Below are 15,242 nucleotides of genomic sequence, written 5' to 3'. Positions count from 1 at the left end.
TGGAAGCTGCTGCCTGCTGCCTGAGCTGACATTTTTTGATTATATCTGCAAAGGGCTTGTGCAGATCTAATTTCTGCCCCCCTGCATATTAATTCCCGCAGCTGGGCGCAATGTATCATCCCACTGACGGGACCTGGTAGGGAGGGGGGGAGAACCACTACCAAAAAAAAATTAAAGAAGGGGACGGATCCATCTGCAACCAAGAGGAAAGGGGAAAAAAGAGGGGGGGAGAAAAACAGAGATGATTCCTCCAAATCCAACAAGCCTGGGGAGCACTGCACTCTTGAATCCTGCATTTTCTCTCAAAATGATGGTGTGGGCACTTGCGCTGCTCTCTCTCATCCAGTGGTAAGATGTGCTTTCTGATTCTGTTTGTTGGGGGGGAGAGGGAGGGCTGGGGGGTGAAGATGCTGTTTGCAAATTCACGGAGCTGTAGTGAGAATGCCGAAGGTTTGGATAGTGGCGTTACATTCATCTACCTCCTAGCAGCTGCGATCTTTCAGTGTTTTATTTCTCCTACATTGTTGTTGCTCTGAGACGGACAGGGAGGGTAAGCAGCGGCTGTAGATGATGGTGGTACGYGCCGGGTGTTTCATGGAATTTGATGCCATATTAATGAAGGCTTTTCTCGCTGCGTTGTTGTTTGCTACAGTGCCCGGAGTTAGCATACGCCGCGTTTTGTGGGCAGAATGTCAGCGCGTCCGTGCCCGTTCCCACCTAGGCAGCCACATCATGGCTGTGCCTGGGCTTCGGGGCTCCCCAGCGCTGTGCATTTTCCCAGTCGCTGCCGAGCCGGCGCCAGGGTTTAGGACCAAGGACAGAGATCCAGTTCCCCGCACAGCCCTCCTGAGACGGGCAGCTCAGGGCTGCCTGCATTTCCCCACACGCAAAATGCTTTTAATACCGACGGAACGAGCCCGGGGAGGCAAGAGAGTGTTTGCTTATCRCGGAGACAGTCATATTAGACAAATATTTACAAGAGCATTTATCCACTCGCACTGACACGCATCCTGCTGGAAGAAAACCCGAGCATGCCGCAAATGTGTATTCTACACATACATGTGAATAGGCAAAAATCTTAAAGGCAGAGGAAGAAGGAGTTTTTCTGCAGACGGGCAGAAAGTGTGTGTGTGTGTCGGGGGGGGGGGTGAGTACTGCTGCAGTGCCAGGCGTTACGCTGAACAAGGCATTCTTGCACAAATTTGTGGACTGTGCATTTAACAGGTTAGATGAGAAAGTAATACTGCATTGCAAAGTACTTGGCCTTTCTAGTGGTTCGGACTTTCCCTCACAGTTGCACAAGCCCTGCTGTCATTGCTGCCCTAAGGTTAGTGCCCACTCCCTCCCCTATTACCAATGCCCTCTCCAGACAGGCGCCTTGCTCACCTTCACCTTTTCTTCTCCCTTCCTTTCCCCTGGGCACTACCATACTAAGAAGTGACTTCTGTTTGTTCGCTTCTTAGTTTGTCTGCTTAAGAAAATTCAGACTATGTAGTTGTACAGGTAGGATTTTGTTTCTAAGCAAATTAAAAGGCCAAAATTGGCCAAGGAAACTAAAAGTTTCCCTAGTAACTATTGCTAGTTTTTACAATAATTTTCTTCACAAGAAAAGCTTATGCAAAGAATTCCTATGGAAAGAAATKCAAAATGGTTGAAAATGGAGTAGAAAGTGAAATAAAACTTGGAGAGCCTACAAGGAGGGATACTTTGTCATCTGGAATAAGACAGCTGTAAGGTTGCTCAGATTTTGTAAGAATGATTTTGTAAGAGTGACAAACACTATGAAAAGCACAAAGGAAATTGAACTTTTACAGGATTTCAAGAAAGCTGTTCACCTGAAAAATGTAGAGGTCTCCAGCTGAGGTGACAACACCTCTGTTTATATTGTTTCATGTGTTTCTCTCCTCTTTCCTGTTGGAAAGTGTGTTGTTCACACAAACCCAAGATCTCGGATTATCTAACCATAAGACTTCCACTACAATATTCTCAAATACTTATTTCATCCCTTTTTCTTTCTTTTCAGTCATCTTGCAGATTAATATAGTCTGAGAGGAWTTTTCCAAAATTCTTTCATGAGCTATGAAATAAACTCTTTGTAATGGAAATTAATGTTTTATCTCAGCAAAAGGTTCTGGTTTCTGTTCATAACCATCTGATAGCCAAGATGGTTCCYTCTGACAGCTTCCTGACCTCATATTTTAAAGAATAAGTAGTATACAGAGAAGAAATATTAAATAGACAATATTAAGGAGGGAAAAATCTTCTTAGTACTGTATAAAATATTTTAGTGCATCAACATGAAAGCACAGTTTTAATTCTAATAACCAGAACAACTTTCTCCTCCTGTTGTGGAAGCAGCCTTAATACTTAAGTTTTGGAAACTTATGGACAAAGGCAGTTACAAAAGTTGATCCTAGACACTGTTTATTTATAACCAGGATGAAAGCTTGTCTTTGTTAAAAACTCACCACACACTTTCCTTATGTGTAATTTGTTTTGGACGTGCAAATTCCTAGAGGCCAGTGTGACTAAACACTAACATACGTGCTCCATGTTTTGCACATGAATAAATACATGACAGCAACCAGAGTATGTGCAAAGTTTAAGAGCTTGTGGAATTTGGTCAAGTAATTGAACAGATAGAAACGGATTACTAATATTTTGGAGATCTGTATTCTCATATTGATATAAACAATTTATTTTCTGCAGAAGTCAATTGTTGCACTTCAGTGACATTTTAAAAGATTAAAGAAAGAAAAGAAAAGTTAGGGTATCATTCCAGCCTCACTTAAAGCACTTCAAATTTCAGTACCAACTTCAGCAAACCATGACGTCAGCAATTCAGAATGTGCACGCTACATCATTGCAATATTTTACCTTTAAAATAACTTTAAATCACTAATTTTATCACATGGACAGAGTACATCCCTATAATTGTGTACATTAAAGTATTAAGAAGTGCTTTCATCTAATTTATTTCTGTACTGCACTGGAAACATCCTGCATAAACTTCCTGGTCAGCCTCTCACTCAGGCCTGCCCTTGCTGCACGGTGCAGTCCATCCTGCTGCCCGAGGCAGCGGCTCAGTGAAAATGAGCCACGACCCAAGTCCGCATTTCTGAAAGTCGTGCATTAAAAATACTCGGTTTTAGAGGAAGCATTTTTAAAAAGTAAATAAAATAGTTTAATATTTACACTCATTGATATGGGATTTAATTGGGACTAATCTGTAATTAAATTTATTGAATTTCTAACTGGAAATTAACAGATGTTACATGTAGTAGGGGTCTTTGACCAGCAAAGTTTCTGACAGAAGTAAGCTATAATCTAAGCATTATTTACAAATAGATTTTACTTGTTATTTTTGCATAGACCTTAGGCTTAACAAACTGCCAGCAAAAATCACTGAACACAGTGCAGAGTAATSTCTGGCTGTGAAATGTTGGACTGTGACAACTTTTAATTTGTTACTTGTCAGTGCCCAAGTAGTCACATGGCAATATTTCTATGCTGCAGCTAGATATCTAAAATTGAAAACTGGCAAGACCAGCCTAAAGAAGTACAAATYATAACTCATAACACTCATATTAACATCAAAATAATCTTGTGCGTATGCAGAYATGTGTATTAGCATAGTTACTCAATAGGGGAATAAATAAAAATGTTTTGTTTTTGTCGAGCACTAGCAGTGTGAACTGGGTTCTTGCACTGTATGGTAAGAGATGTAATAACAATGATTAAAAGGGACATGAATATCTCTGAACTACAGAGTCATATAGAATTACTGTAAAGGTTGCTAGCATCAGTTTGRTATTAATTCTGCAGCTGTAGTTATGCATCCACCAGCTCCCAATACCTTCACACACTGTAGCACTTAAGGTTAAGTCAGAAATCGCACAGAAGTCCCCTGGAGCACTGCTGGAATAAGATGTTTCTCAGTAGGAGGTTTTTCAAATAACAAGGAATGGTCCTATGCAAACAAAATGTCATGACAGAAAATGTGAATCTATGCGCTGTCCAACTATGACTTTATTATTATCGTCTTTGTTACTATGGAACTGAAGGTTTAGTGCTGACTGGCCCAAATAATCCAGCGTTTGTTTCAACAGAGTTGAAAGCTGTCTGGGAGCAGGACATTCATTCTACGTGAACGTTTCAGGGGTGGAAAGGAAGGCAAGGCTGCCTTTAAGACTTTCCTTGCCACGCTGCATTCCTGACTGCTATCAAATATCAACTTTCATGTTGGGGTATCAGCTGCTTCAACGAAAGAACTTGAAACAACCGTTATTTTGATATAAAGATTGCCAAACACAAAAATCTAAACCAACTAACAATTTGAACAACTAATAAAAAAAATCACTATCTCATTATTAATAACTTGACAGACGCTGTTTCCCTGCTGGCAACTATGTAAGTTTGGAAATGTGAGATAAGCCCTTTTATTAACATTTGCTTTAATGACTACACCACTTAGCCATAACTTGCATACCAAATTCATATATTCCAAATCACTCTAGTGAATATGCCAACTGATGTTAGGAAAGTAATGTTAGKAGCCTCTTTCAGAAAGAAGTTGAATCTCTGAAAATCTGAAAAATAAAACTTACTAATAAAAATGAAAAGTCTAAGATATGATTTTATACATAACTATATAAAAACAGCATTAGAAATTATTCTAATCATTTAAAGTAATATTTTCCATATGATTCATAGAGCATGTCTTCTACACAGCCTTCTAAATCATGCTTTTGGATCTTAAGCTTAAAGTTTTGTAGGCTTGTACTGATCCAGAAAAATATCTTGCTGATTTGGATTGTGGTTGCCTTCTTTTCCTCTTTCTGCTCCATTTGCTCAGTTGAGTTATGTCAAGATACTCTATAACAGTAACTTAGAAATCAGAAAATGAAGTATCCTTCCTTTCCTAATTCATTTTTTCTTTCCTATTCTGATAGGAATTGGAATCAGAGTTCATTCCTATCAGAACAGGAATGAAGAGATGAAAAGAAAGCAGGTATATGTCTGGTCAAAGGAAACCATTCCAAGCCTCAGTCCCACTGTACTTTAAATCTTATATACTTAAGCAATGACCATCACTTTCTCAAACAAAGAACTGAATGGAGAATAAAAAGTCTGTTGCTGATAGAAAAGCCAGGACCTAAACAGTGTAATTTCTTATAGGCAGTTGTGTGTTCCTAAGTAAGAACTGGGAAATAACCCAAAGCTAGATTATAACTCAATAAGAATCTTCAAGAAGTGCTTCTTACACTGCATAATGCTTTTGCTCTTTGCAAAAAGCTCTCAACCTACATTCCTGCTAACTAATTTACAACAGCTATAAAATACTTCTTTTCTATCAGGGTGAAGTTTATTCTATATAAAAGATTAGCACAATATGTATCAAGGATTTACAGTCCACTTCAGCTCACAGACTGTAATGCAAATTGATCTTAAGTGGTGCATAGGTCTTCTGCTGGCCCTCTAGACATAAAGGAGTTTCTACATTAAAGAATGGGACTTGTCTGTGAATAGAAGTTCTGAATAAGAGCTAGGAAGACTTTATGGCAGTAAAACAGAAAAATACATGTTTGTTTATCTCCTTTTAGACAAGATGTAACAACTGATGATAGGAATAGATGTCCAAGAATTAGTGTGCTTGTGAGCTCAAAGGTGGAGGTTGCTTTCCTTGAACAAGTTACATGCAYTGTATGTTGAATAAAAACACTAGATTCCTTCAGGAAGAACCAAGAAAGATCCAAAACTTCCAAGAAAAAAGTCCAACACCATAGTCAGGTAATTATAAGGATTATTAGAGAAGGAAGAGCCTATTTCACAGAATGAGACTAAGTACAAACTTACTGAGCATTAATGAAATTAGAGAATATGACTGCACCGAGGAATATATCCAAAGTAGGAAAAAATAGGATGAAGAGGTATCTTAGCTGAAGGCTAAAAGTGATATGAGAATGGAACGGCATAAACTGGCCATTTTAAACACACTGATTTTAGACTTTAGACTCAATATTCATTCTGATGACTTAAAACCTAATGTTCATTGCATGTTTCTATTTCATACTGGATTATAACCCAAAGCATAGTGATGCTAACAAAAAGAATACTGTGAGAGTCTCATTTCACCCRATGTATACACCTATGCAGCCATATGATCTTTACAGGCATTTTATTTAGGTGAATTCCTGTGTCAGAAGTGCTTCAGTGCAATCAGTAGGAGCTTTACTGTTCTCTGAATTGGACCCAGTTTTCCATGTGTGATGTTCAGAAGTAACCTGCTTGGTTTGATTCTTCTAGTTTAAAAGAAATTCAGTTTTGCTCTGTGCTAGAAGTTGGAGAAAACATCATTTAATTTTATCTTGGCAAATTAGAAAATAATATTATTTTCTATAATATTATAATATTATTTGCTTTAAAACATGTGTTTAAAAGCAAAGTGTTAGAAATTCATTTATATAGGAAAGCATAACCATCTCCTCCGATGTGCGAGTGATTTTATATGAAAACTTCAATATTTTTTTCATGCATATGGAAAAGGAGTAGGCAGAGGGAGATGGTGGGTATGTATTTTCACAAGTCCCAGCATCTGCCAACAGGCTGAGATAAACTGAGGTAAAGGAGGGGTGAAAGTGGTAGGCTGAGAAAGCAATTGAGGGAACAGTGAGGATTATATCTACTGCAATTCTGGAGTATTCATAGAGTTGTAACTAGAATCTGATACCGAAGTCTTGTCAGACTGAATATTGGGTATTCGGTCTCACATACAGTGAAATCCTCTTATTTATATGACCGGATAATGTTTTTAACATAATTTCTGTTATACAGAAAAAAAGAGAAGGGTTTGATGCTGCTGAAAGCCAGTAGTGGGGAGAAGTAATTCAGTGCCTGCATAAGAGGAAGAGAAATCAAGCAAACACCTTCCGACATAAATGGCTATCTCAACTGCATAATGCTTTACCACAGGATGCCCTAAGTGACACAGAAAAGGTTGACTACAGCAGAAGTATTTGTTGTCCCTTTTATAAAGAATACAGAGCACTCAATGAAAGCATCGTTGGCTGGGCTGAAAACTTACCAAAAACCTAGTATTCTTTCTACTCAGTATGGAAGCTGCAGAGCCCAAAGGTTTATATAGATTCAAAAATCAGAAAAATGACCAAGGGCCAAGTGGTAACACTTCATTATGGGAAATCTCTAGCTGCAGGTTTCTGGAAGCTGAGAAGTTTTACCAGGGAAGTATTGCTGTATGCTTGACCTGATCTTTTGCTCTTAGCTAGGTCTGTGCTATGGGCATTTGTCAAAGACAGGATATGGGGCAAGATATATGGTAGATCTAACCCAGAATAATCATTACATTCTCCTCTTATGTCTGCAAAGTGATGGCAGGTAATAGAACTTCACTTATTTATACAAGAATCTCAATGCAATAAACTATTAAATATACACTAATGTTCAATCAAATTTTCTTACCTACAAGATCAATTATATTTTTTCAGATTCTGTTGAAGGAAATTTTCACACATAATTATTAATGCACAAGGCAATGTGTAGACCTAACTGTGAAATCTGGCCATTATACATGAAACTAAATGTTACTTCTAAAAGATAGAACTTTCATCTGTTTGCAGACAGCCAGTGAAACATTAAAGGAATTACAGTTTAACAAAACCCAAGCCAACATATATAGATTATTACCATAAACAAAGTGCCAATATGTGGCAAGAAAACTATTTTAAAAAATGAAGGATAGTAATGATAATAATAATTTAGAAAGGAATGGAATGAAAAGAAAATATCAGTTTTTATGCTTGCATTAGCTCTTTCCAAATGATGTAGGCAATCATGTATGAAATTGTATTCTTTACTGAATGTCATCTTGGACTCCCATGTGAACCCTTGAGATGAAAGGCTAGCTGGTCTCTGAGCCATTTACCTCTGGTTCTATAGAGTAATGATGAGAAATGCATTTTAAAGAGGATCGATCTCATGCTTACCCAAAATAACCCTCTGACAGAATTCCTGGGAAATCAGTGGGTGATACCAGAAAATGAATGTTTTCCTTCAATACTGATTCAATGTTATATTGTATCATAAATAGCGTGTTCTGGTCATATGAAGCTTTTGTTAATCTGCAGTAAGATATCTTCAGATATAAACAGAAGTCTGCCTGCTGTGACAGATTGAGGATTATCTAAGTCCTAAAGTGGACTTCCGCTTAATTTATCCTGCAGAAAAATATCCCTTAGATTGCTTCATAAGAGAAAACAGAAAAAGAAAAAATGAGAACAAGATCAATTAAGAACAATTAATATTAATGAGGCAATTTTAGAAAGTCTTATTAAACTAATCAATATGTTATTCAATATATTATTAAGTACTACTGCACTTCTGGGACCCTCTTGCCCATGCATACTTGACAGAGGAACCGTACCCCCAAACCACACTCAGTTATCCCCAAAATAGTCAGATAAAGAGATCAGTCACTTCTTGGCCACTTTTTGTAGAAYTTGGAAAAGGACGGTATAGAACATACTCTGCCTTTCCTCTCTACAAACTGACGAAGACACAAAAGACTTCACATTGTAGATTAATACTAAAAAGGCTTCAATCAGCTGCACAGCAAATGCTGGCGCAGGTAAGGCAGAATGGTTCATTAAGAGGGCTGTAATCATCATAACTTTTTGATATCCTGAACTACRTCTCTAATTTCAGCATTTATAGGCCAAAAGGCTATTCTATCTAAATTTAGGCACTCAGGCTGCCTCTGTGCGCTGAAAAACAAAACACCTAAAAAGGTCAATAATACAGTCCTATGCTCAAATCTCTAGTTCGTGCTTATTTATTAAAATAGTGGCAATRGCCACTATTTTAAAAACAATTAAGAAGTCATAGCTCTGAAGAGATAACAATCTAAGGGTAAACAAGCACACAGATGTCAGTGAATGAAGAATGCCAYTAAATTATCAATATACAATTCAAATTACAGTCAGCTTGACTCTCTAGAGATGCATCACTGATATGGATGAGTCCCTCTTAGAGGGACTTATACGGAGAATAAGGACTGTTCATAGTGAASAGAAGGCAGAAGACAAGGAGATACAGAAGTGATTTACAGAATTAGAATTACACAGACTTTTGAACACAGTGACAAGAAGCCTGGTATTACTTCAAAGAGGAAAGCAATGCAGGGATTCAGAAAGACAAGCTATGTGATCAAATAACCAATAAAGATGACGAATGCAGGGCAGCCTTTTGTATGAAACAAAGTTGGGCTGGGTATATGTTTTGGAAGTTAGAGAGAAGGGAGACTCGGTGCTGCTACGATAACACAAATGAGAAAATTGATAGTGGTTCTTGGTTGTGCAGTAAAAGGAGAGAGAAGTTCCCAAAGTAACTCCCTACTGTAAGTAGCTTTGGTGAAAGGAGCAGTGAGGCGGTAAGAGRGTTTGGAAGAGAAGATGAGGACTGAGATCCATGTAATGGTATTTACAGCCAAGAACCGTCTTAGTAGCTGAACTTGAAAACTGAGAAAACACCTTTCGACTTCTATGTAAAACACTGAAATAACGCATTTCGTTCCTACAGCCTGTGAGGCCTGTGAACYCTAGTCTGTGTATTACAAATTGGTTTTGTAAGGTAATAGACAAATCACTATTTTCTTGGAAGATGAGGATTTGGAAGRAGGGAAGGTTGTCGGTAGTAAAATGCTTTGAAGATCTTAGAATAAAAACATAAATACTGCTGTTTTTTTATTGGACCAAAATAATTAACTAGTGTCAAAGACTGCATTGTAGTGACTAAACATCTATGGATGTTCATAAGCTTTTGGGGCAAGGACAATCAACATTACATTCATACTGTTTTCTTATTTTATTTTCCTAGTTGTTAAAGGAAAGGCTCAAAAACCTCACTAAGCTGCTTTAAAGACTTAAAGCATGTGCTTAAAATGACTTAAAACCTTAATAAATCTCTAATATAGCACATGAGATTAAACCACCACAAATCTTTAAGGCAAAATTCTTAACTTCCAGGTCCAGCGTAACTAATCAGGCTCCAAGCCATATTTAAGAAGCACTCAAGGGGAAGATAAAAATACTGTTCCCTACCCCGGCTGTCTTGATACAGAGCCACAAGTCTGCCTCCTTGATGTCAAACAACTTGTAGAACTACGTTATCTGTATTTTCCCTAGGTGATGACTGTTTCTTTCCTCTCGCAATATGCCACCACTGCCTCTACAAAGAGTTCATTTCTCAGTAAGAGCATTAACCAATTCCAAATTATTCATTGCTATTAATATCCAATCATTTTTAACACTTGACTCTGGGTAGACTCCTCAATAATGATTATTTCCATAATGAGTTCCAGAATTTACTATTCAGTCATTTAAGGAKCATCTGTGTGAAAACAAACCATATATGGATTTGATCTGAAAGGAGAATAGAAATAATTTTGATCTTAAAGATTTCAGAAAGTGGATTTTATTTTAAGCTTTTCAATAAAATTTGTCTTTGGCCAGAGACCAAGAATTTTAGCTCACATTGTAACTTTGAACAAGTTCTAAGTGTGTGAAGATTTTTATAGCATATTAGAAGAGAAARTTATTTGCAGCTTTAATTATATCATTTGATAAGTGAAAAAGAAAGAGGAAATACACTATGTCTGTAAAACTGATTATTCTGTTACAGTGCCCAAAGCAATATCTTTCTTATTCGCTCTATATTAGACAAGCAGTAGAGGTGATTTAATTTATTGCAATATGTGTTCACATTAAATAATGAGAAACATCTGTTRTTTGTAATTGTGTTACATATGCAATGTTCTAAGCTCCCCGATAAAACAGTTATGAAAAGATTTAATGAAAAAAATGGAAGCTTAATAGCAAATTGTGTCCGACCATAAATAGTACATATGTTAAATAGGAGTTAAATAGGACTTGTCATTATAGTTTACCTGTAAGACTTCCACATAGCATGTGAAGAATGTATTTCCCTAAGAGAGRCCTCACATCTGCCAGCGACAGCTTGGGAGACAGCGGCTGAGAGGCAGCTAAACGGGTGCAATCCTGTAAGGTGCTGAGCATTTTGGCCTTCATCTAGGAAAGTATTTTTACTTCTGTTGAAATGGTCACTAGCATGATTTTCTGCGCCAGGACCACAATACTGAGCAGTTAGCAGTGTGAAGAACATAATCCTGGAAAAKCTGACAAACGTAAGCATAAAATGCCAACATTGCTAATAAGTTCAGGTTATATTCTTTCTTCTAAATTATTTTACTGGGAATTCTCCCTGGAAAACTGTAGGGCTTGGCATAGTACCTGTTCTTTASTTAACAAAATATTTTCAGGCATATTCACCAAAGTTCCTAGAGTTTCAGGAAAACAAGCTGCATTTAGAAGCTTCCAGCTTCAATGGCTTCCTGAGGAACTGCTTCTCAACAGCACTCTGCCAAGTAGTCTGCATAAGCCTGTGGCTCAAAAGAAGATGTTGGACTTGTAGTAAATGAAACTGAAGATGGATTTATCTATATGGGAGATAGGCTTTGAGCAATAAAACAAAAACAAACGAACACGTTCCTTCTTTAGCTTCTGCTCATGTTCCATTAATTTCAGAATTTGGCCTCTTTCCAAGTTTTCAGGGCTCCATCCTTACCTAACGGTCCCATCTAGCATCCACTCTAGTCATGAAAAGACTTTTAAAGATCAATGATGCAATTTGGACAAGATCCATCAAGGACCAATGTAATCTCTGAATCATCTTTGTGTCGTCAAGTGTTCTGCGTTTTTTACTCAAGAGCCCTCTATATCAAATCAAATCAAAGCAATTCCTCTATACCCACAGGGAACAGGGGGCTGAAATCATCTTCCTTTTGCCAATTATCCCATGTTTAGCTATCCTGAGACCCAGTGCTGCTATCCTAAAGTGTTTTCACAGGTCTTGCCTTAGGACTCATGAATTTCACAGCCCCTATAAATGACACCATGTGCCTGTGGTGCTGATGTCTCTAGAATGGAGTGATCAAAGGCTAGGACTAGACTCATGCAGGACCAGCTGTTAATGTCAGAAAGTTCTGTCACTGCTGTCACTGCCTGGCCTTGCATCCGGTCACTTTTAAAGCTTACTGCTGGTGCAGCGGCCTCGGTGGCTGCTCCCTGGGAGCTCTGAAAAGGGGGCCAAAGAAACCTTGGGGGCCTGGACACTGTGTCCTGAACACACAGACGTTTTGTTTCACGTCTGAAGAAGGCTCTGCAGCACATTTAGTGGATCCATTGATTTAGCCACAGCCTAGAGCTGTAGTGAAGGGGTGGGGGGAATGTGTGAAAAATCCTCTTACATAATCTGTCTAACTGAAGGAAATATTTTCACCTTTGTGTCTCCTTCTGTACTTTGTACAGCTCTTCACGGTATCTTCTGCACTCTGCATTATTCCATTGCTAAATATATTTTGAAATTCTATTTACCTGAGTCTGCATCTCTGAGACATTGACGTGCTTTTGCYCCTCTAGGAATTTCAGAAATAAATCAGTAATAATTGTATCCTGTAATCTTTGCTCTCTGTGAAGTTTTGCTTAGTAATATTTTTGGAATATGTTTATGGCTACATCTACTGCTATTTCTGACACTAGWAGCCAGTTCCACACATTAGTCAAACTCACTTATATGCCCTTTCTTAACTTCTCTTGCACTCTATTACTGTTCTGATTCTTGCCCTCTGAGTTGTGAAGCATCTGTCTTTCATCTGTATTTCTGAATTGAGCTCCTAGCAGTTTTCTCTTTAAAAAATTTGATTCCTTTTGCAATAACAAATTTCTCTGTTTGATCAGAAGTGGAACAATGACAATTAATACAATAAAATTCTAATATATTTATGAGGGAGAGTCAGAAAATGTGTACCAAAATATTTCTGGAGGAAAAAGAAAAGCCTGGGAAGCATACATTTGTGTGTGTGTGTGTGTGTGTGTGTGAAATAGGAATTGCTCCTACTTTCTTGCTGTTTTGACTAGCTTTAACAGTCACACTTAAATATAAGGGACTGGAAGATAGGCTTTGCAATGATCATTATGCCTAATGTCAAGCCCACGCAAATGTCAAAAATCTGAGAGCTACATACAATTTGTATGTTATGTGCCTTACATTTTTACTTACTGGAGACTGATGGAAGGGGCAAAAAGACACCTGCTGAATGAACCTATCCTCAGTTTCTTCTCAATAAAGTTGTTGAGTCAGCTTATTATTTATTAGTTATCATCATTAAAACAATTTACCAGTTTTCAAAAAACAATGTGAAGTTCTTGCATACAAAGCTGAATATAACTGATAGTGAGATCTTCTTTCTATGGAACAGATAGCCAAAGAGTGTATTTCACATCCTTTTCTATACTGTGGCATTTCTTTCCGAGACTGCATTCCAAAATATTTGTCATCTTGGGGATATAAATAGGAAAGGAAGAGGTTGCAGTGCTGCATCAGTATCACCCTAGAAGGGCCATTCGTGAGTAGCCCTACAGTACAGCACTGCTACTGCTAGTAACAGGCCATAAGCTTTCCACGGAGCTTGCGAGGCCTCGGGACAGGCTTGTCAGACCTGCTCTGTCTGAACTTTTCTTGACCTTCCTGCAGTTTTGTTTAACTCGGTTTATCTGTGACAGCAGTTTCTCCAATTGACCAGCTGTCTATGGCTGATCTGTTTTATTTATCTTTGTACAGTACAATCGTAGTCTTAGATAGAGAGCAGTTACTCTGCGCAGAAGAAGACGCGTGCAGCTCAAACTAAGACGGGTTTTGGAGGGTTACAAGCCCAGTATGACAGCAGCCTGCAGAAGTGGAGACATGGGATACAGCATAGAGCAGTACAGGCACGGAGTGATACGAGACGGGGCACAGGCTGGCACTGGACACCACACAGCTATAAACAACCCACCAATGGTCAGTTAAAGAAATTCAGACCTGGACAAAACTGGTTTAGGGGTAACAAAGAGAACAAAGCAGTATCGAACCTGGGCACCATATGCAGCAAACCCACATGTAACATGGAGCGGCAGACTGGTGAAGAAAGAGCAAAGGTGTAAAAGCATGTTAGCAAGTATATAGAAATGAGACTGTCTGAAATAGCATTAGCCGCCTTCATTTCTTCAGTGTCAGGGTTAGATCAGCTAGAGGGTCTCCAAAACAATTKTGCCTTCAGAAATGCTCAGTTTTTCTAAACTAGAGGAACCACTAGTCCTAAACCCTGAACCAAATGTCCTTCCCTGCAAGTGGTTTGAATTTATCTAAAGGATAAGCCTTTGATGGGATCTCTGCATCTTCACAACAGTCCAAAGCCCATTCTCTGTATAACTGAATTGGGGGCTTCCAATTCATTTCCTCTCAAAGGCATCTCTGTAAACCCAACAAACATGTAAAAAGTCCTCACATACTTTAGAGATTTGCTTCAGGATTGCTATACTGCTCTGAATCAAAATACTAATACAAACACAGCCTTGTGAGGGACACAGGAAGCAAGGCTTATGGAAGGAGCAAATCTACGAAGAAGTCAGAAAGCAGCAGCAGCAGAAGTGTAGGAATGAAACTTGATTCCTGATAGTCTCTTAACATGCAAAGATGGAAGAGGAATTCTGCAGATACAGATCTATCAGCTCAGATGCTACCTGATGAAACCTGGCTCCTCTGACAGCTCYGTGAAAAACATTTTTTTTCCCCTAACCGTTATAGTCTGCAACATGAGTATCCAGACACCTTTTGTTTTTCTCTCACTCTGTTGCTTGACAATAATCACTCTGTCTTCTGAGATAYATATTGAAGTTTAATCCACGAATGCTTCTGGACATGCTTTTCCATTGCACAGTGATCTCAAATTGGAATGGCTTAAGAAATAACATTTTTGGAAGTGATTTTTTTAATATTTCATTTAATAATTTATTTGAAAAACATTTACAGAATGTATCAGATCTTCAGTGCAGAATAGAACTGATGTCATCTACYACAGGCAAAAGTAGCTCCTTTCATAGGGCACTGCAAATAGAAGAGTATTTTTTTGTTGCCTTCACTGGTGGGAAGAAATGCAACCAGGCATTCCCTTTGAATGAGGCAAATAATATCCTCTTATTTAAGAATGGGAGAGTGAAATATAGCTCTAACTGTTCTACTGGATTATGTCCTGACCCACTCTTTTGGGGGGAAAGTTTCCTTCAGCTCCAATATGAAGGAAAAGACTTCCTACAAAATAAGGTGCTCCT

General features: G+C 38.3%; 1 protein-coding gene across 1 annotated transcript in view; it reads left to right on the top strand.

Moving 5' to 3' along the window:
* Positions 1–241: 241 nt before the first annotated feature.
* GABRG2 (gamma-aminobutyric acid type A receptor subunit gamma2) overlaps positions 242–15,242 on the top strand; it is a 70,357-nt gene continuing 55,356 nt past the window's right edge. Inside the window, exon 1 of the mRNA XM_085317832.1 lies at positions 242–348. Coding sequence (XP_085173958.1) covers positions 242–348 — 107 coding nt within the window. The remainder of the gene's footprint in view (positions 349–15,242) is intronic.

Source organism: Rhea americana, unplaced genomic scaffold, assembly GCF_003343005.1.
Source record: "Rhea americana isolate MKP2758 unplaced genomic scaffold, rheAme1 scaffold_51, whole genome shotgun sequence".
In the NCBI taxonomy this organism is placed as follows: domain Eukaryota; kingdom Metazoa; phylum Chordata; class Aves; order Rheiformes; family Rheidae; genus Rhea; species Rhea americana.
This window is presented reverse-complemented; position numbering and strand designations above follow the sequence as displayed.